The sequence below is a fragment of the Rhinatrema bivittatum genome, chromosome 6, assembly GCF_901001135.1.
Source record: "Rhinatrema bivittatum chromosome 6, aRhiBiv1.1, whole genome shotgun sequence".
Taxonomy (NCBI): domain Eukaryota; kingdom Metazoa; phylum Chordata; class Amphibia; order Gymnophiona; family Rhinatrematidae; genus Rhinatrema; species Rhinatrema bivittatum.
Genome location: NC_042620.1, coordinates 110,538,565 through 110,564,422, shown reverse-complemented (window position 1 = coordinate 110,564,422; position 25,858 = coordinate 110,538,565). Strand labels below are relative to the sequence as shown.

The 25,858-nt window shown below is 44.0% G+C and overlaps 2 protein-coding genes across 3 annotated transcripts in view; one reads left to right on the top strand and one right to left on the bottom strand.

Moving 5' to 3' along the window:
* The window catches only part of LOC115093666 (cytochrome b reductase 1), a 30,563-nt gene extending 21,518 nt beyond the window's left edge, over window positions 1-9,045 (bottom strand). Inside the window, exon 1 of one of the 2 annotated variants that reach the window (XM_029605773.1) lies at window positions 8,784-9,045. In XM_029605773.1, the coding sequence (XP_029461633.1) occupies window positions 8,784-8,970 (187 nt within the window). In that variant the 5' untranslated portion in view covers window positions 8,971-9,045. Of the gene's footprint in view, window positions 1-8,569; window positions 8,673-8,783 lie in introns of those variants that run through there. The other variant, XM_029605774.1, reaches the window with a different exon arrangement.
* On the top strand, window positions 170-4,785 carry LOC115093667. Its single transcript, XM_029605775.1, has 2 exons — window positions 170-344; window positions 3,894-4,785. The coding sequence occupies exons 1-2, from the start codon at window positions 173-175 to the stop codon at window positions 4,463-4,465; spliced, it is 744 nt and encodes a 247-aa protein (XP_029461635.1). The 5' UTR covers window positions 170-172; the 3' UTR covers window positions 4,466-4,785.
* Window positions 9,046-25,858: the final 16,813 nt, after the last annotated feature.

The following is a 25,858-nucleotide window of genomic DNA, read 5'->3' as shown; positions in this document are numbered from 1 at the left end:
AGCGGTCTCGACCCTCTGCGCATATCGGCGCCCCTCAGCGGTCCCATCGACCCATCCAGGCCTACAGGAGCACCCCCTCATCACTATCCGCCCCCGGGACTGAGAAGAGGCACTGGATCACAGCCAGGTTGTGATACCTACACGAACACTTCACGACCACATAAACACCTTCATGACAGATCCGCAGGGCCCTGCGGCGCCTGTTTCCTTCTCTTCACAGAGACCAACCACATCGGGCGAGAGGTGCTACGATATCGAACAGAACGAAATGACGACGATGGACGGTACCCCCAGACGTCCGACTTCGGCGGCAGAATCCATAGCAAGAGAGATCCAAAACGGAGGTGAGATGGGTATTTGGGCAGGGTCACAAGTTGCAGTATCTAATTCATTAACCGCTAGGGCACAGCAAGACTTATATCCTAACATACCCAATGTAAGCATAGCACAGTCAGCAGGGGCTGCAACAGAGCACAGCAGGAGCAATAAATCCAGGAAGCGGGACAAGGCCAAGGGTAAGCGCAAGCGCACTAGATCCAGCTCCTCCGATTCCTCTTCATCCTCCTCTTCGTCAAGCTCAAGCTCTTCTGGATCGTCCTCCAGTGAGGACTCAGAAAAAGGGGATAAAGGGCAAAACAGAGGTGCCCCTGCATTAGATACCTTATCGGAACTTTGGGAGGACGTGCCCAAGGCGATGCGCAAGAAAATTAGACAAAGGAAATATATAGACCTCTTCTGCCTCCTCGAAGGTAGGAGGATCAGAGAGAAAAAGTTAAAAAAGAGAGGAATCGAACGCTTCCCAGGCACACAGAAGAACAGAGTGGCACGGAACGTATTGAATTGGATACGCGCGTTCATGAGACTGGTCAGCGTAATAGGCCGTCATGACAGCTCCCAGTATGGCCCGATGTTGGCATACGCAGATACGATATTGGCAGCCAGCAAGGACTACGAGGGTTGGTCCTGGCTTAACTATGATGAGCGCTTCAGAGACCGAATGGAAGAGAACAAATTTCTCTCTTGGCGCACCAGAGATGTGGGTCTATGGTTGACACAGATGAATGCCAAGATCCCTACCTATGCGCCAAGCAACTCAGCGGGCACTCACATGGTTAAGAGCGGGCGTTCCTTTCGTGCTAACGCCACCCCGGGAACTTCCAGCAGAGCCGGAACAGGCATATCAGACATCTGCTGGCGATTTAATCGCTCATCGTGCAATTACCCGGAATGTAAGTTCAGACACAGCTGTCTCAACTGCGGAGCAGGTCATCCAGCCTCAAAATGCGCAAAGCACTCAGGAGAAGGGAACAATGCCCCGGGAGGAGCACCAAAAGGATTTCAGAAATGAGGACCTCGGCAGAGCACAAACGCCGGTTCAAGTCGACGCACTGAAGCCATGGCTGATTAAATACCCGCATACAGAGTCATCTGCATTCTTGTTGAAAGGTTTCTCGGATGGGTTTGCTATCCCATTCATTGGCCCTGCCGGAGTTGGGGGCGGTGCAAACTGCCCTTCTACGCGCAGCCTGTCCAAGATCGCCAAAGATAAACTTTCTGCAGAGATTGCGCTAGGACGTATTGCCGGACCCTTCCACACGCCCCCTTTTCCGGACTTGGTACTCTCCCCCCTCGTGGTCATCCCTAAAAAAGAGACAGGCAAGTTCAGACTCATCCACAACTTGTCCTTCCCAGAGGGTAGATCGGTCAACGACTTCATTCCCCAGGAGCTCTGCGTGGTAAGATACCAGTCATTCAGCTCAGCGGTGCGGCTAGTGCAGACATGCGGGCAAGGGGCATTGATGGCAAAGGTAGACATTGAGTCAGCCTTCCATCTACTACCCATACATCCAGAGAGTTTTCCACTGCTGGGTTTTCAATTCGAAGGCGGTTACTTCGTGGACAAATGCCTACCAATGGGATGCTCTATCGCGTGCGCCTTCTTCGAAGCTTTCAGCTCTTTCATACACTGGGTGCTCGAACAAGAATCTGGATCTACAAACATAGTACACTACTTAGACGACTTCCTATTCGTCGGTCATCCTCAAGCGAGAGACTGTGCAGACCTATTGCGTTGCTTTCACAGGGTTGCCAATACGTTTGGTATACCTATTGCAGAAAGCAAAACAGTCGGGCCCTCCACGCGGCTGGATTTCTTGGGCATCGAAATAGACTCCATATCCATGCTGTCACGGTTACCGGAAGAAAAAGTGAACGAACTCAAGCGACTAATTGCACAAGCACAGACTGCAAAGAAACTGACACTAAAGCAGGTCCAATCTCTAGTGGGTAGCCTAAACTTCGCCTGCAGAGTTATCCCAATGGGAAGAGCCTTCTTGCGACGGCTGTCAGCTGCAACGACCGGAGTTAAGAAAAGTTTCCATCATATCCGAATCTCTAAGAGAATCCGGGAGGATTTGTTTATCTGGAACAGATTCCTGTCCAGCTTCAATGGAACTCTATTGTGGCAGTCCGAAGCCGTGTCAAATCACGACTTAGAACTGTTTACCGACGTGGCGGGATCAGTCGGGTTTGGTGCATACTTTCAAGGAACTTGGTGCGCGGCACAGTGGCCGGAGGAGTGGGTGCAGTGCGGTACTACCAGGAACATCACCTTCCTAGAGCTCTTCCCCATCGTCGTAGCGGTCGTACTATGGGGGGAGCGGATCAGGAACAGAAAAGTAACTTTCTGGTGCGACAACCAAGGCGTCGTAGAAGTTATCAACAAGAGAGCAGCAAAAAACATGCTAGTATCCGACTTACTGAGGGAATTCATTCTTCGCTGTATGGAATTAAATGTGACTGTGTGGGCACGGCACGTGCCAGGAGATTCTAACACTTTGGCCGATTCTCTTTCTCGTTCAAAGTGGGACACCTTCCGGAAGCTCGCGCCAGAAGCGGATCCACAGGGAGCTTCAGTGCCTACTTTCCTTTGGCAGTTTGGTATCCAGAGGCTTGGAGATTGCTACAATTGTCGCTAGCCCCCTCCACGTGGTCCGCATACGTGAAAGGGGCTGAGAAGGTGGTGTCCTTTTTCTCCAAAAGGGGGTGGCGTGGGGGACCAGTTTCGGAGTGGGGCACAATGCGTTACATAGAGGTGGCAAAAGCGGAAGGGACAACAAGGGCAGCCGTGGCGAGACAACTAATGGGTTTTTCCTTTTTCATGAGAGCCCACGGTTGGGGTTTCCCAGCCGGACACTTTTTGATACACCGAGTATTGTCAGGGTGGGCGAAAGAAGGTGCACGCGCGGTAGATAAGACAAGAGCGACAGGGGGGAAACATCCTATTACCCATGGCATGCTGCTAAGACTATGGGACAGTCTGGCAAACATATGTAGTTCCGAATATGAAACACGTTTGTTTCGCGTTGCTTTTGTGTTCGCATTCTTCGGCGCGTTTCGGGTCAGCGAACTAGTGGCCAGGGCCACAAAAGGCTGGGAGTCTTCAGGCTTGCGTTCCCAGTTTGTGTCACAAGAGACGGATTCTATCATACTTTTTATACCGCGCTCCAAAACAGATCAGATGGGGAAAGGATCCTACGTAGTCCTTCGCGCCATTCCCAACTGCAAGACCTGTCCCATGGCCAACTACTTGGCTTTCGCGGAACTCCGCCCGGCGGAGGGATCCAGATTCCTGGTCCACTCGGATAGCAGACCACTTACCAAATTTCAATTTGAAGCGGTGCTACGCAGGTGCTTAATTTACCTCGGAGTGGATGCGTCCCGCTTCGGGACACATTCCTTCCGAATAGGGGCAGCGACCTCAGCCGCGCAAGCCGGATTATCGGGAGGAGTGATTCAGCGGATTGGGCGCTGGAAATCGGGCGCCTTCAAAGGCTACATACGCCCGGATTGCTCATAAACGATGCAACATACTAACACCCCTCTCGTTTCAGGTCATAGAAGCCGGGGATGTCGAATATGGATTGTGGGACACTCCTTTATCACGTGGGCTTTCAAGCATGCCCAGGAGCGCCCTTACGGGGTACACTTGGACTTAACAAAGTACAATGCGACAATCCGTTGGCTGGGAAGCAGAGGCATGTGCTGGGACGAGCTGCTTCCCTGCCTTCAGAGGAGCCTGGTGCGATTCGGGCTACCACAAATCCTGATCATACACCTAGGTGGTAACGACTGGGGTGCGATGTCTGGACGCAAGTTCATCGCAATGGCCCGTAAGGACTTGACATCCGCCATGGCCTTGCTTCAATCTACAATCATTTGTTGGTCAGACATTATTCCAAGGCCTGCTGAAATGAATAGAAAGATTTGGAAACGCTGCCGGGCCAAAGCAAACAGGCAAATAGGTGCCTGGCTAACCCTATTCGGTGGTCGTCACATTTGTCACGAATGGTCATGGGAATGTGGAAAAGGGCTATTTCGACCAGATGGGGTTCACCTTTCCTTCATAGGACAGGACTTGTTCCTAAATTCATTTCAGGATGCCTTGGAAGCCCTGCTGCGTTAGGGACCTAGGCCGCATCTTTGGGGGGTCACAGGATGGGTCCATCCTGTGCCAGTGGCAGGGTCGCCCGAGCCAATTGAGAGGCAATGTGTCGAGGGGCAGGACAATTTGGTGCTGTTGTCCTGCGGAAGGCTCCTTGCTGCAAGTGGCGGGAGCTGGTGGTCACAACCCCTTGCTGATGGCGGCGGGGGGTAGTGGGTACAACGCAATGTTAACATCTGCGCACCTTGCTGACGGGTGGCGGGTGCGCAGGGAAGCTGACGTAAAGTACTGGCTCGGGCACCTAATTGTGGTACAATAAAGTTGCGGCCTGTTTGATCCCACTCCTGTCTAAGTCTCGTTCATGTTATCGACTGCATTGCTTGTTATTGATTTGTGAGAGGGTGGGTGCTGGGAAAAGTCAGTCCTGGCTACCCATATTACCCTCCTCATATTTTCTACTCCTTCCTGGCTGTCCACTCTGCTGCAGATGTTGCTATTATCAGCAAAAAGACAAACCTTTTCTGACAATCCTTCCATTATGTCACTCACAAAAGAGTTGAAGTTAACATTTACACATGTAAAACCCAATTTTAAAATCAGGCCCAACACCACATTAGGAAGGAGTTTAGGGTGTGTGCGAAGAACCATCCTGCTGTGGAAAAACTAGAATTAAATAACTCACCAACCCATGGAGCAGATGTGACAGCAACTAGAAACAACATTTTCTATCTGAGGAACTTTAAAGGAGACAACTCCAAAGGTTGAAATAGAGGCTTCTAGGCTGAGTTAAAACAATTTAAAACCCAAAGCCTAGAAAAAAAATCCTTCTCATTTCATCCATTTGTAATAGACAATCTAAAGAAAGAATTAGAGATTCACAGCCCGATACAGTACAGTGCGCTCTTGGACACGCGTTTTCCCTTACCCCTTATTCAGTAAGGAGCGGAAAACGCGCGTCCAACCCACGGCACCTAATAGCGCCCTCAACAAATGCATGTTGATGGCCCTATTAGGTATGCCCGCGCGATACAGAAACTAAAATGTGCAGCCAAGCCGCACATTTTACTTTAAGAAATTAGCGCCTATCCAAAGGTAGGCGCTAGTTTCTGCCGGCACCGGGAAAGTGCACAGAAAAGCAGTAAAAACTGCTTTTCTGTGCACTCTCCCTTAATATCATGGCGATATTAAGTCGGAGGTCCCGAAGAGTAAAAAAAAAAGTTAAAAAAAAATTTAAATGGGCTGGCAGCTGTTGGGCCGAAAACCGGACACTCAATTTTGCCGGCGTCTGGTTTCTGAGCCCGTGGTTGTCAGCGGGCTCGAGAACAGACGCCGGCAAAATTGAGCGTCGGCTGTCAAACCCGCTGACAGCCGCCGCTCCGGGCTAAAAGGAGGCGCTATGTACGTGCTAGTGTCCCTAGCGCCTCCTTTTGCCTGTTTCTACCACACCACCGGCCGGTGCGCTCTCCCGCGGACTTTATTGAATCGGCCTGTCAATTAGATAAACCTAATATTCTGGATTGCCACAATGCTGTAGAGGACTGGAATACAATTACTAAAGAAATCGCCAATAAGATCAACCCTGACAAAATCAAAGTGATTTCAAACAAAAATAGGAAATCTAATCCATGGTTTAATAGTAAGTTAAAAGAATTAAAAAGTCAGCTACGAATAAAAGAAAGAATTTGGAGAAAAAAAATATTGAATCGTTAACTGCATATAGGAAACTCAAATTTCTATAGGAATTTAATTAATAAAACAAAAAAGGAGTACTATAGTAAGAAAATTATGAGTTTTGCTAATAACCCTAGAACACTCTTTCAGATTGTAAAACAATTAACTAATGATCCACTAGGCGTACTTAATTCTAACAATAGTGAACTTAGTCAGCAATTAGCAACCTTTTTCAAAAGTAAAATTGATAAAATTAAATTGGATTTGGACAATACTCCCACACAAGAAATCAAACTAACTCCAAAAGATATAACCTGGTCCTCTTTCGAGGAAGTTACCTCGTTGGAAATTGAAATGATCATTAAAAACTAAACCCTGCCAATCATCCAGATGATTCAATTCCCATCATAACATTGAAACAAATTTCGGTTTTAATTGCCCCATATATTTCAGCAAATCAGTAGTTAGTGCAATTACATTTTAGTCGTGGTGAACATTGAAACTGAGTATGATGGTGTGTATGCGAAAGATGAAAATTGTGTGAGGGTATGTGGGTGTGTGTGCAAGAGAGAGAAGGACCTATGTGAGGGGATGTGTTTGTGTGTCTAAGAGATGGACCCTGTGTGAGGGTGTGTGAGAGAGAGAAGGAGCCTGTATGAAGGGGTGTGTATATGCAAAACAGAGAGGGAGTCTGTGAGAGGGGTGGGTGTGTGTGTGCGCGCAAGAGAGCGAGGGAACCTGTGTGAAAGTAGGACAGAGGAAGCCTGTGTGAGGGGGTGTGTATGTGAGAGAGGGAGCCTCTGTGAGGGCCTGTATGAGAGAGGGGTTAAACTGGGAGTGGAGAGCTTGGGGGTGGATACAATGGAAAGGGTTGAGCCTGGAGGGGGAGGGGTGTGATAGTAGAGAGCTGAGGAGGTAGAGCCTGATAGGGCAGAGTGAAAGGAGTCTGGCCAGAGAAGTAGAGAGAGAGGGTGGAAGGGTCACTCCTAGAAAAATATCTGAAAATATTTTTAAAACTCTGCATATTGAGTAATAACTTTTATGTATTACATTTTAAATTAACTGATGTATATTGTATTATTTTGACCAATATAAAGTATGCAGAATTCTTCCAGGAGTGATGTTTACACATTTCCTGCAATCTTACATCTCTAAATCAGGGAACTATCGATAAAAGGTGGTTAGCCTATCAAGGGCATTGGGTGGGGGAATGCCACTGTGAAAGATGTGACAGATACTCGGGTCCATTCCCATATAATGCCTTACATACCTGCATTAGAATCTTAAAATACATTATTTTAGTAATAGGAAGGCAATGGAGTCCTTCTATTATACCCTGGCAGGCCTGAATATGGTGGACCATGTCAAGGCCCATAATGTCAGAGGCATGATAACACTAGTAGCCCACCTAAAGATCCACCTCCATGGAGATCTGCAAGCCTGCGAAGTGGAATTCTCTCTAAACATTTGCATTGCACTGACCGGCCAGTTCTTGTTTGGCAGCCTCTGTCCTAAGAAGTTTCTGAGGGGTAGAACCCAACTCCATTAATTTGGTTCCATGTTGCCCCTCCATAAAAAGACAGAGAAAACAAAAAAATGGCTCTGACTCAGCAAGGCATTTCTTTTGCCACTGGAGATCAGGAGGGTGGGGGAAGGAGCACAGTCGATCGGGGAAAGAAAGCAGACTAGGGTCATACTGGGGATTTAAGGAAAAAATGCGTTTGTATGGCGGGGAGGCCTGATCCCTAATAAGGATTAGAAGAAGGGTGGATCAGGTGGAGTTATACCAGGGATAAGGAAAGAAATTCTGTTTCTGGCCCCATTGGAACTGGGAATAGGAGGTTGCCGGGATCAAGTGTACAAAACATTTTACTACTACAAATGCTGAGTGCTGGTGATTTCTTGTTCTCTGGTATGTGCAACAAAAAAGTCACTGCGGTTAATTGCGAAAGGATCCAATTCATAAAAATACAAAGAAAAAAATACCCTAATTATGTGATTGTTAATTTAGCCCAAAATGAAGGCAAATAGCATGAAAAAGAAACGTGCAGGCTGCTGCAAGAACTTTATCGCAGATTACAGAATTACAACTGTATTCTCTTATCTCTCCAAAGCATTTGGAAAGTAAAAACAAACGTTCGTCACAGCCCCTCTACGACATGACTGAGCCACTCGGTGTCAGGGCTATAGAGGAAAGCGGTACAAACGTGGCGCCTTAAAAGAGCTGTCAGGAAATAAATCGGTGAACTACTTCTACCGATTAATGGGCAGAAGGCTTCCTCGCTCCCCTTTTCTAGGACGCTGCCCAGAGCCCGGACCCGCCAGCCTCCGGTTAAACACGGGGGCAGGGAGGAAGCCCAACAGCAAAACCGCAGCAGCCCCGCCAAAGCCGCCACCACAAGCCTTAAGTGAAAAGTCGAAACTGCTACCAGTTTTTCTTCTGCTCTCCCCTACCTAAAATGGTCTCACTTAGCGGGTCTTTCGCCGCACAAAGCCCCCTTTTTACAGCAAACTTGGTGAAGCTGGCAACTGTTGAATGCATTTGCACCTTTGGAAGCCTGGAGACTAAAACAAAACAACAAAAAAAAGAAGCATAAAGCGCAGCTATTCTTGGTCAGAAAGATCGCGCCTTCCTCGCCCTTTTCGCGGAGGAGCGGGGCACACGTACCGAGGCCCTGGAGGACGACGAAGCCGCTAACGATCAGAAACGGGTGCACGTTGAACTCGGCCAAGGCTCCGTCCCAGCCCAGCCCCTCTCTCCAGTACAGCACCCAGACCAGCACGAAGAGGACGCTGAGGAAGCCGGCCAGCAGAGCCGCCAGCAGGCAAAACAAAAAGCGGTCGTACCCCTCCATGCTCCCTCAGCCCATCCTCCTGTTGCACAAGTGCTCGCCTCCTCCCTGGCAAAGCGCTGCAAGGGAGGCGCCTTCAGGCTCTGCCCCTTCCTCCAGGGAGAAAGGCTCACGGCGAAACCTCTCCTCTTCCCCCTTCAGCTAGGGCAATCACTGCCCAAAATACTGCTTAGGGCAAGCCTTGTTTTCAAGTGTCTCTTGTTTTGGGGGCTGATGTGCTCACAGCCTAACTCGAAAACGACAGTGTGCTACCTAGGTTTTTTAAACTCATTTTCTACTCTTATTTAGGTAGATTTTGCGAATAGATTAGTAATTTTTCAGGATGACCTCCCCTTCCAACCCCCCCCCCCCATATTGTAATCTTAAACTCACGCTTGGATGTGCTACTGGGATTTAGAATTCTAGTTAAAAGACAACTGTAAATACCATCTTAGTATAAAGCAGAGTGGTTACCACCTTAGTTTTGTAGACAAAACTGAAAAAGTAGGTGGAAGCTTGTCACTAGATTAGCGCCATATTTCTAACATTAGCCATAAGAACATAAGAAATTGCCATGCTGGGTCAGACCAAGGGTCCATCAAGCCCAGCATCCTGTCTCCAACAGAGGCAGAGGCCAAAACCAGGCCACAAGAACCTGGCAATTACCCAAGTATATTATACCCAAGTATATTATTATTCCCTAAGTATAATTGATTAATAGCCCAGTATAAAAGTATCTCCTATAACTTTTTTTATTGAACATTTTAGTGAGCTCAAACTCGTTTTTGATCCAGTGGTTTCTGCTCTTTTTGGACTTCCAGCTTAATCAAGTCGGATTTGGTGTTATGGCCCGTTATTTGCAACTCCCTAAAGAATTCTCTCTCCCTATTTTATCTCCACCCAACTTTAGTTCACTCTTTGAAGCAACAGTCCTCAACCGGGGGCCATGAACCAGCACATCTTCCCAAACTCTGCATTCATAGTTCTAAATTCTGCCACTAGGTGTTGCTGTTGCACAGGGACTATGATGCCTTCCTTCTCAGGGGCTGTGAATATTGCCCTATAGCATTCCAGCCTCTGCTAACCAGAGAGCCAAAGCCCAGTCAGGCACTGAGCTCCATACTACGTTTTTGCCCTCTCTTTTCTGTTTCTACTTTGTATTTTAAACATAATGCACCTACAATGGTAAGAAAAATCTGACATTTGTAATGTAATTCATATAAAGCTGATATATTTATTTTACTTGGGATTATCCTCTTGCAAGCAAAATATCTTCTGGTTATTGTTCTAAATTATTTTCATAATTTGGAGCATCATGCCAGTAAAGGTCATAAAGTGCTTGGGACCAGGGGACAATGTATCCTAGACTGCTGAGGCATAAAAAGCCTGATTTACTAATTTATTTTTTCTCACACCAAGTTAAAAAAAACAAACAAACCCTTGTTTCTCCTGATAAAAATGTTATTTCCTTCTCTGGCCAAATTCATATCCAATCATACAGTTCTTAGTGTCATATACTGTAACATTCAATTAGCTAATTTTGTAATGATCCATGGGACTACTGTAAGGGTGAAGTATAGCCTATTTTTTTTTTTTTTTTTTTTTTTTTATCCTTTATTTATCATTTTCAATATATACAAACAATGTTTGCAATAGGAAATACATGATCTGATTGTGGTACATAAATAATAAAGAAAATCTATAATGGTAATTTCAATGGGCTCTTATCTCCATTGTAAAGCACTACTGACATTTTACCACAGCCAGGTTCATTCAGTATTAATCACATTTGAGGGGACATTGCACTACATACAGAAATCATTGGGAGTATTTTACTTCAATATATAAACAAAAGGGCCCATAATACCTGCCTGTTTTATATTCCTTTATTCCTTAATTCATTATTGGGGATGAGGCTGAAATTTTCCTCTGTTCTAAAAAATCTTTAAGTTGGTCAGGGGAGAAAAAAATAAATACATCATTTTGTTTTCTCAGGACACACTTACACGGAAATCTTAAGGTGAAAATAAATCCCATATCAGTTACCTCCTGGCGTAAGGCCAGGAAGGCTTTCCTACGTAATTGTGTTGAGAAAGCAAGATCAGGGAATATCTTTATCTGTTTTCCCATATAGTTGACCGGATATTTTTGGAAATAATTTTTCATTATCAAGCTTATATCCTCTAATATGGAGAAATTGGCCAAAAGAGTCCCCCAATCAATTACCTGGTTACTAGACTCAAGAAAATTTGTTAGATCACCCTGAAAGGGTTGTTCTAATCTATCTTCTGGAATTCTTTTTTTTGGTATAAAATAACAATTAAGTACAATTATTTTATCTCCAGCAACAGAGCCAAGTATTTCCTTAAGCAAATTTTTTAAAGTAATATGGGGTAATTCCCCAATTACTCTGGGAAAATTCATGATTCTCAAATTATATTTCTTGGCTGTGTTTTCTAGAGATTCAAGCCTTCTAGAAATTATTTCTCTGTCTTTGACAACAACTACTTGGAATTCTATATTTTTCTTTTGGGAATTCTCCAACTCTTTGGTCCTGTCAACCAACTCTTTAATTTGTTTCTGTGTTTGTAGCGTGTCCTGTTGAGTTCCTATTATTAAACTATCCACTTTCTTTTCTAACCCTTTAATATTCAAAAGCATTCCTTCCATCATCCCCCAAAGTGAATCTAGGGTTACCACTGCTGGGCGGGTAGGGAGGTCAATAATACTGATATCTCGGAGCTTTTGATCTAAATTCCCTCCCTCAGGGTTTTCCAACCTCAGGTCTCCTATTCCACTTCCTGAAGTTTCCAAGATAGCAGCCGCCCCCTCTACGATGTTCTCTACAATACCCTCCTGGGTACTGTCCGCCAGTCTTTGTGCAGGGGGCATGCCGATGTTGGGGCTTAATGAAGCCTCGTTTGTAGGCCCACTCAGCCCTCCCTGACTGAGAGGCACATCAAAGTCTTTGGACTTCATCTCATTCAGCGCAGGTGAGAGGAGAAATCTGCTTATCTCCTGCTGAATTGGAGATGGCAAGGGAAGTGGTGGAAACACTCGCACCTTGCCCTTCCTTTTTGGAGGCATTTTGCTTTAGTAATAGCAGATTCACACAGTTTATGACGCCAAACTTTGTGTGCAATTGTTGGTAAGCAGAGAAAATACTATTTTAACAAGCAAAACAAACGAAAAACAGTACCTGGTTACACCCAACAGATGTTTGCCGTCGTCCGGCGATTCCGGGCGAAGCCGGGCAAAGCCGTCTCGCCGCGCGCCCCTTTAGCGCGCGCGGCTTCAGCAGCGCGCCGGCTCTGCTGCGCGCCGCTGCTAAGCTCCCCTAAAGGGTAACTTCCGGGATCCGCCTCAGGGTCCGCCCCTCACGTCGCGGCGTCGGCGGGTCAGCTGGAGCTCACGGCCGGCAAGGGGATTCCCTGCCCCGTTCTCAACAGCCTCAGGTGGCTGGTCTGTTCTTTTCTCTGCGCCCTCGGTTCAAGAACTCGGAAGCCCCGCTTAAGAGGGCAACCTCCGGGATCCGCCTCAGGGTCCGCCCCTCACGTCGCGGCGTCGGCGGGTCAGCTGGAGCTCACGGCCGGCAAGGGGATTCCCTGCCCCGTTCTCAACAGCCTCAGGTGGCTGGTCTGTTCTTTTCTCTGCGCCCTCGGTTCAAGAACTCGGAAGCCCCCGCTTAAGAGGGCAACCTCCGGGATCCGCCTCAGGGTCCGCCCCTCACGTCGCGGCGTCGGCGGGTCAGCTGGAGCTCACGGCCGGCAAGGGGATTCCCTGCCCCGTTCTCAACAGCCTCAGGTGGCTGGTCTGTTCTTTTCTCTGCGCCCTCGGTTCAAGAACTCGGAAGCCCCGCTTAAGAGGGCAACCTCCGGGATCCGCCTCAGGGTCCGCCCCTCACGTCGCGGCGTCGGCGGGTCAGCTGGAGCTCACGGCCGGCAAGGGGATTCCCTGCCCCGTTCTCAACAGCCTCAGGTGGCTGGTCTGTTCTTTTCTCTGCGCCCTCGGTTCAAGAACTCGGAAGCCCCGCTTAAGAGGGCAACCTCCGGGATCCGCCTCAGGGTCCGCCCCTCACGTCGCGGCGTCGGCGGGTCAGCTGGAGCTCACGGCCGGCAAGGGGATTCCCTGCCCCGTTCTCAACAGCCTCAGGTGGCTGGTCTGTTCTTTTCTCTGCGCCCTCCAAGCCTATTTTATATACACTGTGTGTGTATATATAGAGAGAGAGAGAGAAAGAGGGAGAGAGACAAAAAAACTCAGGGGAATGAAGAAAGAGCACTTATTTGAATAGAATGGTAACAATTAAAAAGTAAATGCCTACCAACATTTAGGAAAAGGCTGAAAACATGGCTTTTTAAAAAAGCGTATCCAGACCTCAACTGATCCTTTCCTTCCAGCCACTTATTCAGTCATTACAAACTCTTTGTTAACAATCTCCATCACTACATCAAATCTACCTCACTGTTATTAATTTTGCACTATTGTAAATAATCTGCCTTCAGTTAATCTCCTTCTTCTTCTCTCCCTTCAGCTCCCAGTTGTGCTCTACCCTGTTTTAATGTAACTGCAATTTTCTAACCATGCACTTGTTATAATTTTTTAGTTCTCTGTATATCTCACACCCTGTTAATTGTAAACTGGCATGATGTGACACCTGTCATGAATGCCGGTATAATAAAAACACTAAATAAATAAATAAATAAATAAATAAATCTTTATTAGAGTATTATTTGAAACAAAATAAATAACACCTTAATACCTTAATAGGTTGCTTAATAGCATATCAAGCAACCTAACACGTATCCCTATCTACAAGCATGAGTTTAACAATCTGAGTACCTCCCTGCCTATGTACAGGTTCTTTATAAATTACTTGTTCACATACCAAAATCAAAAGACAATACAATACAGTACAGCATGGCTTAACTCAGAAATATCTTCTATATAAATAAAAATGTTAAATAGTTTGGACAAAATCGCTAATCTCAGAAACCACTGAACCGATTGCTTTCAAATTTGGACACAACCTTCATTTCGCATACAGGAAGGTTCTTCTGTACTTACATTACAGATATGTCACACCTGTGACAGGTAAAATAGGTTTAAAGATTTTTTCCAGAAAACAGCGACATCTGCTGGACGTAAGCGCCATCTGTTACACCTTACACTTACGTAAGCGCCATCTGTTACACACGCTACACTAATCATTTCGCCAGTCCAGGTCCACGTTTCACTTCCATTTTAACACATTTGTGCACTTTGTTTGCCGGAAGATAACTATTTCCTTTACAGAGAAAATACACCCACCACCCTCCTCACACCCCCCACACACATGCCAAATTGATTTACTTGCCACAGCCTCCCAACACACAAAGCCACCCTCCTCACCCCCCCCCCCCACACATGCCAAATTTATTTACTTCCCAGGCCCTCACAACACACACAAAACCTGACAGAAGTCCAGGAGGCTACAGCGGGGGGCCAGGACCGGTCCGGGACACATCTCCTGCACTTCGGCCGTCGGCTGCCAGCAATCAACATGGCGCTGATGGCCCTTTCCCTTACTATGCCACTCGGGGACACCAATGGCGGCAGTAGCCCATGTGACATAGTAAGGGCGAGGGCCCCTCGGCGCCATTTTCAGGACTGGCAGCCGGCGGACCTTTGCCCTTACTATGTCAGAGGACCTACCGCTGCCATTGCTCCACCCCACTGACATAGTAAGGGCAAAGGGCCGTCGGAACCCTTTTCAGTGCTCGCAGCCGACGGACCAATGCCAATACATCACTCCTGGACTGCTCCTGAATGCCCGCTCCACCGACTGACATTTTTATCAGGTCTCGGGGGGTCTGGAGGGTGAGGGGTGGTAATGAATTTATTGCGAACATCTTGGGGAGGGGTCACGAGGGGGGGGCAGGTTTCATTCATTCGGCAACTCTGGGGGGGGCAGAGGGGCTACTGTTTTTCACAGGGCTGGGGGAGGGGGGGCAGGAGAGTGTGGGGTGGTTAGTTTAAGAGAACGTTTCTCATAGGGTTGTTTTTTGGGGGAAGGGGGAGGTTCACACACAAATACATACACTAAACTTGCACGATCTCGGGAACGCACCAAAATAGCCCTCCCCAGACCACAAAACAAATTTGGGAGTGCAAATTTGGTTAGGCACGCCCCTATTTGGCTACATAATGCGCACAGATGCCCAGGGACAGACCACATGTAGCACCAACAATTTTAATTTCCCAGGTCTTGGGGGGGGGGGGGCAGGAGGGGGGGGGGGTTATTATTTGATTTAAAGGGTTGGGATTTTTTTTGGGGTGGGGGGGTTCCCACAAAAATAGAAAGACAAAAGTTTTCTGATCTGAAGGGTAGGCAGTAGGCGGGGGGAGGTGACAGTGAGGGAAGGGAGAATGAGGGGGGAGGTGAGTGTCAGGGGAGGGAGAATGAGGGGAGAGGTGAGTGTGAGGGGAGAGAGTTGGAATGGGGACAGGGGAGGGAAGGGGGGGGTGAGTGACCAAGGGGGAGGAGGATGAGTGACTGAGGTAAATGAGCTAGGGGAAGGGGGAGGGAGGGAAAAGAACCTGACTCTGCCACTGCAACGTGTGGCGGGATACCGCTAGTATATATATATAAACATTGTGAATGTTCCTATATCATACAAGAATGTCAATTTGTTGTAAATGCTCAAGAGTGTACAAAACAGGCAGTTGATACAGCGACAAATATGAACAATTTATATTTATTCCAAAATCAGCTTGAAGACAGTAACAAATATATATGCATATATATTCCTAATCAAAAGAAATATAATGAATTAAACAGTCAAAGCTTTGCTGTAACTAAATTCTATACCCAAGTAATACCATGAAGTTTCAGATTACATGAGTATAATATGGCATTTTAAAAAATGCTTTCCTCTTATTTGAATAAACTTTCGGCAATCAAGAAATCAAAATGATAAAAAGATGTGCCAGAATAGTCCTGTTTTGAGGAGGCTTCCATTACCGAAATTGAAAATATAATAAAAAAAAACTAAATCCGGCCATACAACCGCTAGACCAGATACCACCATCAGCCCTTAAACCACTAGCTCTGACAATTGCTCCAATTATAACTAAGATTATCAATCTATCCTTAAAAGAAGGGCACATCCCTGAGATATTAAAATCTGCCATAATCAAACCAATTTAAAAAAACCCCAAAAAACAGACTTAGACCTTGAAGTATTATCCAATTACAGGCCCATATCTAATATTCATTTATATAAAAAATATTAGAAAAGGTCGTGCATAAACAACTATCAGAACACTTGGCGGATAATAGCATTTTATATCCAAACCAATTCAGAAACTTTATTAATATCACTTACCGATACTGTTTTGAAAGGATTTGATTCTGGTCAAAAATATTTACTTGTCTTACTTGATGTATCGGCTGCATTTGATACAGTTAATCACGATATTTTAATAACTAGATTGAAAGAGATTGGATTAACAAATGTCACACTCAACTGGATGACCTCATTTCTCCACCAGAGATCCTTTCAGGTCAAGATAGGCGAATCAATGTCCGATAAATTCGAGCTGAATACTGGAGTACCCCAAGACTCTGCGTTATCGGTACTTTATTTAATATCTATCTTCTGCCGATCTGCCCACCTTCTAGCTGTGCTCAGTTTGAATTTCAATGTTTATGCCGATGATATACAGATTCTTATCCCTATAGTTGATACTCTTAAACAAACATTCAAGGAAACAAATATTTATATATCTGCAGTCAAACAGTTACTAACCCATATGAAACTTGCCATCAATATGGAAAAAACAGAAATCATTTTACTTGATAGAAAATCCAAATCTGATATCAAAAATGTACTCTCTTTATCACATAATGTCTATTGAATTAGCTGATTCAGTTAAAGATCTAGGGATAACTATTAATTGTGAATTAAACTTTAAAAAGCATATTTCTACAAAACTAAGAGATGTATATTATAAACTATTAGTCCTTAGACGTCTAAAGCCCTTATTAGACTATAATGATTTCCGATCAGTATTACAGGCCCTTATACTATCTTCGTTAGATTACTGCAATTCTCTCTTATTGGGACTTCCACAGTCAACACTTCGACCATTGCAGGTGTTGCAGAACGCTGCAGCGAAGGTTTTAACGAATTGCAACAGACGAGAACATATTACTCCAATTTTGATTAGCCTTCATTGGCTCCCCATTACCCAAAGGATTCTGTACAAAACTTGCTGTATCCTTCACAAGGCTATTTACGCTCATAAGACAGACTGGTTACATTTCTCTATACGTATGCATACCCCACATCAATCCCTAAGATCCACCAATAAAGGACTGCTTTCTGTCCCCTCAATAAATACCGCACATTTGGCGTTAGTTCGAGATAGAGTAATCTCCATAGCAGGCCTAAGCACCTGGAATACCTTACCAGCTGAGTTACGACTTGAAACTGAGTCAAAAAAATTTAAGAAAGGGTTGAAAACTTGGCTCTTTGAGCAAGCCTTCATAGTTAGCTCTCAAGCTTAACTTTCTAGTATGAATTAAGTGCGTATGCTATTTGATCCGTATATCTAAATGTTTTAAATGTTTTATACCTTTGTATTTGTATCTTAGATGATTATTTCTGTTGTTATTTTTTAAGATTTAAAGTCATTGTACACCATTGTGATGTAACCACGAATGACGGTATATAAAATATTTTAAATAAATAAAATATTTATATGAGGAAGGGGGAGACAGGGAGAGGGACAGGGTTTTAGGTGGAAACCATAGTGAGCTTCATTGTTGGTTATGACTAGTTCATTTTATGAGATTCAATAACAAATGTAAAATAAGAATAAAACAAATTACGATTGAGCAAGCATGCATCCTATGTTTTGGCTAAAAGCCACCTTCAGGTTCCTTCCAGGGATGGAAATGTTTGTGTGCTATGTTTACTCACTTTTAAATAAGTCCATAAATCTTACTTGTAAATAACGCAGAAGGATATGATGTATACTGTGACACTTGGAACTACTTACCTGCCAACCCAACTTTATATGGAATTATAGACCATATGCCAGTGTGTGTATCTAAAGTATCCAAATCACAGAAGGCTGAAGTTAGGTTGTAGTGGTCTGCTGGGATCAAGTACCAAAAGAACATGGCCAGATCTGTGACCCAATAAACAACACGGAAGCTGATCCAACGTAGCAGCAATGCGCTGGTTTTTACCTTTAATTAAAGTATTTCCTGACACAGATCAAATTTTGTTTTGGTTGCAGATGTGTTCTTACAGGACGTGGGTACATGCCTATGAGAAAGAAATCTGGAAGGAGTGAGTATTTATTTATTTTATATTTTGCTTTTTCAGACACATCAAAACGGATTACACTCAGGTACTGTAGGTATTTCCCTGTCCCCAGAGCACTCACAGACTATGGGCCTTATTTTCTAAGGCTATCGCAGGCTTGTGCTAACAGCGCAAGCCTGCGATAGCTTGCGAAGGCAGCGCACGCCTGCGCTACCTACATCGGGGCGGAGTCAGCCCCGGAAGAGTCGGGGTGTCACCGGGGCCGACTCTGCGAGGACAGCATGGACAGCGAAAAGGTAAGGGCCTTTTTGCTGCCTATTTCGCGCCCAATAACTACACCTTCTATGGTGTAGTTATTGGGCGTGATGCCGGCAGCGATCGCACCGCGGAGGTGCGACCGCTGCCGGCTAGAGCAGGACCTCCCCCCATTTCGGCCCCCTGCCCCTCATTACCTCATTTTTCTAAAGTACTGCAGGCCTGCGATACTTTAGAAAATGAGGCCCTAAGTTTGTACCTGAGGCAATGCAGGATGAAGTGACTTGCCCAAGGTCACAAGGGGAAGCAGTGGGATTTCAACTCTGGCTGCCCTGGGTCACAGCCTGTTGCTCTATTGGCTGCTCATTGAGGTCAGAGAGAGTTTGGGTGAGAGAATATAAACTGCCTTGGGGGACGAGTGGAGGTGGGGGGGGGGGGGGAAGGGAGAGGAAAAGAGCCAGGTTAGGCTATAGAAGGGAGAGACAAAGATAAAAGGGTGAATGAAAAGTAAACATAAACAGAAAGAAGGAGCTCAAATATATAAAAGAAATATCTTAAAAACATAACAAAACAAAAAGAAAAGCCAGGTATATACAATCGAAGGTATAATTAAAAATATGAACCCAGCTGCCCACCCAATTGACCATATTCCAACTAAACTATTAAAAGCAATCACCAATATAGTATCTAAACCTATTGCCGATATAATTAACTTGTCCATAACCAAAGCTAATATCCCACACACTTTAAAATCCACAATAGTAAACCAATCACAAAAAAACCACAAGCAAACTCATATGATCTCTCAAATGTCACACATCTCCTCAAGTCCTGCTCTATGTTATTGCATCTCATTTAGCAAGTCCTATGTATTTCGTTTACCATCTGTTTATCATTGGCGCAATCGAGCCCCAACTGTTTAATGCTATCTAATATTTAATGCTATCTAATGTTTTCTTTTCTTAATTTTTATTCAAAGTTTATTCGATGTTTCATGTTCTATGTAACGCTCTCATGCGAGGTTATTGTTTCACTATAAACCGGTTTGATTTGTATCCCATGCAAGAAGATCGGTATATAAAAGTTAAAAATAAATAAATAAATAATTTACCTTGTATATCAAAAATTCTCGAGAAAGTAATTAATAATCAACTAACAGATTATCTGGAAAAAACACAGTACCCTGTACCCAGCACAACACGGATTTAGAAAATATTTTAGTACAGAGACCCTTTTAACTTCACTACAAGATATCCTAAGAGGAACCGATAACAGCCATTCTTACTTCCTGATCTTGCTAGACATCTCAGCAGCCTTTGATACAGTTAATCATAATATCCTCCTTGATAGACTAAATGAAATAGGCATTAAAGACTCAGCGCTCAAATGGTTTAGCTCTTACCTAACAAATAGAACCTTCAAAGTAAAATTTCTTGATAAAGAGTCACATCCTATCGATCTCAACTTCGGAGTACCCCAGGGATCCTCTCTATCCTCTACACTATTTAATATCTATATGCTCCCTTTATGCAGAATTCTATCAGGCCTTGGTCTAACACATTTTATCTATGCCGATGACATTCAAATTTTAATACCGATCCAAAAGTCCATTGACCAAACTCTTAAGCTCTGGGACATATACCAATCCACCACTGAAAAGGTATTAACCCAAATGAATCTTTCCCTAAATACTAAAAAAACTGAAATCCTATACATCTCACCTAAATTAAGCAAGACAAAAAGCTTGAAATTCAAGATGCGGCCAAAAAACAACCCCATCTCCCTAGAAGTACGAGATCTAGGGATTCTTGTAGATTGCGAATTCTCCATGAAATCCTGCATTAAAAAAATCATAAGCGATGGTTACTTCAAATTAAACATACTCAAAAGATTAAAACCCTTCCTATTCCCAAAAGACTTTAGAACTGTCTTACAGGCACTTGTCTTATCAAGATTAGATTACTGTAACTCACTATTCTTAGGCCTTCCCGCAAATATCACAAGACCATTGCAACTTCTGCAGAACTCTGCAGCTAGACTCTTGACAGGTACTAGAAGATCCGAACATATCACCCCAATATTAAAATAACTTTATTGGCTGCCGGTCAAATACAGGGCCCAACATAAAATCATATCACTAATTCAGAAAACCCTATGCAATGAAAAAATTGAATGGCTAACCTCTTCATTTCACTTCCATACCCCCCTCAAGAATCACCAGATCAACCAGAACAGGGATGCTGCCAATTCCTTCCCCCAAAATTGCCTACCTAAATAATGTAAGAGAAAGAGCTATCTCTATTGCTGTACCCTTTCTATGGAACTCTATTCTGCAGGAATTATGACTAGAAGCTGATAACAAATTATTTAAAAAGGGGATTAAAACCTGGCTTTTTAAACAAGCCTATCAAGAGCTGTTAGCATAATTATCTCACACTTCAGATTTTATACCAAGGTAATGTATATTTTTATTTTTATTATACTTTCTCTACCCTAACTATACTACCTCTCTAAGGGGCCGATTTTAAATTTTACGCGCGTGGGGTACATTTCTGTGCGCTACCTGGCGCGCACAAATGTACACCCGATTTTATAACATGCGCGTACTGCTGCACGCATATTATAAAATCCAGGGTCGGCGCACGCAAGGGGGTGCACACTTGTGCACACCGAGCCCAAGGGGAGCCCCGATGGCTTTCCCCGTTCCCTCCAAGGCCGCTCCGAAATCGGAGCGGCCTTGGAGGGAACTTTTTTTTAGCTCCCCCCACCTTTCCCTCCCTTCCCCTATCTAACCCACCCCCCAGCCCTACCTAAATCCCCCCCCCTACCTTTTTTCGCCGAGTTACGCCTGCCTCTAGCGTGTCCCTAGTGCCTCCTTTTTGTCAGGAGCGGTGGCTGTCAGCAGGTTTGACAGCTGACGCTCAATTTTGCCGGCGTCGGTTCTCGAGCCCGCTTACAGCCACGGGCTCGGAAACCGGACGCCGGAAAAATTGAGCATCCGGTTTTCGACCTGACAGCCGCCAGCAGACTTCAAATTTTTTTTTCTTTTTTTAAAACTTTTTTTTACTTTTTTTTATTGCCATGATATTAAGTCGGAGGGTGCACAGAAAAGCAGTTTTTACTGCTTTTCTGTGCACTTTCCCGGTGCCGGAAGAAATTAGCGCCTACCTTTGGGTAGGCGCTAATTTCTGAAAGTAAAATGTGCGGCTTGGCTGCACATTTTACTTTCTGAATCGCACGCATATACCTAATAGGGTCATCAACATGCATTTGCATGTTGAGGGCGCTATGAGGTTCGGCGGGTTGGACGCGCGTTTTCCACCCCTTACTGAATAAGGGGTAAGGGAAAACGCGCGTCCAATGACAGGTTAACAGTGCACTCCGTTGAAGCGCACTGTACTGTATCGGTCTGTATATTAGCAAGTAACTGGGGTCTGGAAAATTGTTAAGTGCACTAAAAAAGGCTTTCAGATTTGAATGAGATCCACACTGAAAAGCATACAAAAAGGTGGTCACAGATTTTTTTTGTTTTTTAAATTTTATTTTTATTGAAGTTTCAATCTAAATTACATTGAAATACATTGAAAACAATATTACAGAAAAAGATAGAAATAACATCTTCACATTTTAAATCCCCAAAGAAATACCATTCACCATATATTATAGGTAATGTGGGAGAACCATATAATCAAGCGGATCCAAAGGAAATATAATTCTTATTAATCTATTAGCTGTAACACCGTGTAAACTCCAGATTACTTTAATCAACACCTCTTGGATTATTCAGGAGTACAAGTCCAAGTATGCACGCAATTGTTCTGGCTCAGAAAAGATGTATCTATCATTTTGGTATACTAAAATACACCTACACGGGAACCTTAATAAAATTTGGCTCCCCGTGAGGTTACTTCGCCTTTCATCTTCAAAAAATTTTTCTTTTCTCCTGCATTTTCTTAGTAATATCCAGAAATATTCTTATTTGTTGTCCATAGAAAAGCTGAGACTGATTTCGGAAGAATATTCGAAGAATATTATCTCTGTCTGACTGTTGTATAAAAGCCACCATCAGTGTTGCTCTGGATTCTATTTTACTCTCAAAATATTTTTCCAATATCTCTGTAAGATTATCTGAGGAAATATTATCCTGGTTTTGTGATCTCTTTTCTTCTCTTTTTTCCGGTAAGTAAAATATTTTAGAAATCGATGGTGCTTCTGAGAATCCTAAAATGTTAATAAGGTAGCTTTTAAGAAAGTCCTTAGGTGCCATCCGTCTAGTTTTTGGAAAATTCAAAAGTCTTAAATTATTTCTTCTTAAATCATTTTCAATAAGAGCTTCTCTTGTCTGGTACCGACATACAAGTCTTCATGTTTCTTGATTGGCTCAATAACTGTAATCACAATCTCCAGTTCAGTTTTAATATACAGTGTAACAAAATTCCCTTCCTTGATGTGATTTCTTTTAATCTTGATGGTTTTCCACAACTATCTTCCGCAAAGATACGGATCGCAACACCCTTTTGACTTGTCACCCGCGTTTCCTAAAGCACAATATTCCCAACAGTCAATTCTTAAGACACTGCTGGTTGTACTCCTCAAAGACTGAATTCATGTCCCAAGCTAAGCAGATGATTGCTAGGTTCTGTGAAAGAGGGTACCCTTACAAAGTTTTAAAGAAAGCATACAAATCTGCTTTGTATGCAAATAGGGATTTACTTTTTTTTTTTTTTACCTCAAAATCGCTCATTGGATGATTCTGTTAACTGTATCCTTCCGTTTTCCACTTCAAGTGCTAAAATCACCAGGGCTATCCATAAGCATTGGTTCACCCCTGTACTTGTTAAAACTTTTAATAGCTCTTTGCGGTTTACTTACCGCCAGGGCAAGAATCTCCAGGACATACTGGTTCACTCGGCATATTTTTCTGACAATACACAATCACACACTGTAAAAGGGCACAAGCCTTGTGGTCAGTGCTCAGTGTGTCCCTTGATGTCCCCTATGACATCATTCACACACCCGACCTTAAAGAAAACTTTTGAGCTATATGGGTCCTCAGACTGCACTACCTCGGAAGTAGTTTATGTTATTAGCTGCCCATGTCAGAAATTATATGTTGGCAAGACCTCCTGCATTGTACTGTGTACAATTTTGGTCGCCCCATCTCAAAAAAGATATAGATGCAATGGAGAAGGTACAGAGAAGGGCGACCAAAATGATCATCAACTACATTAATATTGAGACTATCTGGAGCCTTACTGTGATATCGCTGGACTACAGCACTGTCCGTTCCTCGGACAAGGATCATCTTCATCACAGCAGTATAATAAAGCTTCCTTTCCGCTTGCTATTGAGTCTAGCCTATCGTTGTGGTTCCCCATGGGGCCCCTCCCCGTGGGAGGAGTCATCGCCACTTTGATCAAGAGTCCACAATATGCCACAAACCCAGCAATCCTCTTGTACTTGGTCCTGATTTGCTTATTTATATTTACAGAATGCTGTCATAAAGACGTTTGTCCCTCCCAACGCAGCCTGTCAGCGAAACACGGGGTCCGTGTCGGGGGACCCTTTTGAATTATTATTATAACACAGTGGAGTTGCCGTATTTTGGAATATTAAAATTTGAATGAAAACATTTTGGACCAGAAAATTTAGATCTTTTTTGTATAACACACTTTTTTTGTTGTATGATGTCTGTGTTTATGGTAGTGACACTTGGTCCTGTCTTTTTCTGACCAGGAGTCAAGAAAAGGAGATTCATTAGGCTCAGGTAGGACCCACAGTCACCCATTCTTGACAGATGGGCAGCCAAGAGGTATACCCCCCCCACTCAAACAGGTCATTAAGTTCTTTAAAATCCAGGAATACAGTGGGCTCAGGTAGAATTAGACCTGTGATGAGGAGACACACAATGTATCAAATGCAAAAAGAACAACAAGCCATCTCTATATTAAAAACTGAAGAAGTTCTTGAGAAAAACATTGAAGTGTTACCAGAAATGAGAGAAAAAACACAATGCATGCAGTATTTCAAGATCCATAACCAAAAGAAAAATCTAATTCAGATGAATAACTCTGTCAACAGTGGCACAACTACAAAAGAGAGAGTGAAGTGAATAGCAAATCTCAACTAATATCTTATAAGGAGTCCAGGAAAAGCAATAACCTTAAAGAGAGTACCTGGAAGGCTATGACCACAAATGCTCATAGTTTGGGAAATAAAATCCCAGATCTACAGGCCCTAATGGCTGAGGCAGAATTGGACATTGTTGCTATCACAGAGACATGGTTCACAGAATCTCATGATTGGGATACAACAATACCTGGCTATAACTTGTTAAGGAAGGACAGAGAGGATAGAAAAGGGGGAGGTGTGGCTCTTTATGTCAGAAACAACATCCAAGCATCTGAGCTACAAGGAAGTTGGGGTAAGGAAGAAGCTCTATGGCTCGACCTAAAAAAAGATGACGGAGCGTCCATTTATATTGGAGTGGTTTACAGGCCTCCAAACCAAAAGGAAGAGCTGGACAGAGACCTGGTTGAAGACATCCATAAGATAGGTAAGAAGGGAGAAGTGGTGATCGTGGGTGACTTTAATATGCCAGATGTAGACTGGAAAATCCCATCTGCAGAAACTAAAAATAGCAGAGCGATAGTGGATGCCATGCAAGTATCTTTGTTCAAACAAATGGTGTTGGAACCCACCAGAGAAGGAGCTATACTCGACTTAGTACTCACTAATGCAGATAATGTCTCAGATGTCCAGGTGGGTGCCCACCTCAGCAGCAGTGATCATCAAACGGTATGGTTTAATATCACTAAAAGAATAGGGAAAAGAACCACAAAGACCCGAGTTTTACAGTTCAAAAACACAGACTTTGAGGAAATGGGGAAGTACCTGGAGGAAGAACTAAAAGGATGGGAGAACGAGAGAGATGTGGATCAGCAGTGGACCAATCTAAAAGGAGCAATCACCAAGGCAACTGCTCTATACGTTAGAAATGTAAAGAAAAGCAAAAGAAAATTGAAACCTATCTGGTTCTCAAAGGAGGTGGCTGACAAAATTAAAGCTAAAAGAACAGCATTCAAGACATATAAAAGATCCCAAAGGGAGGAACACAAAGAAGAATATTTGTATCAACTGAGGGAGACAAAGAAATTAATCAAGTTGGCAAAAAGTCAAGCGGAAGAGAGGATTGCCAAGGAGATAAAAAATGGTGACAAAACATTTTTCAGATACATCAGCGAAAAGAGAAAGATCCAAAGTGGTATAGTGAAATTGAAAGGTGGTAATGATCAATGTGTGGAGGGAGACGAAGAAATGGCAGAAATATTAAACGAATACTT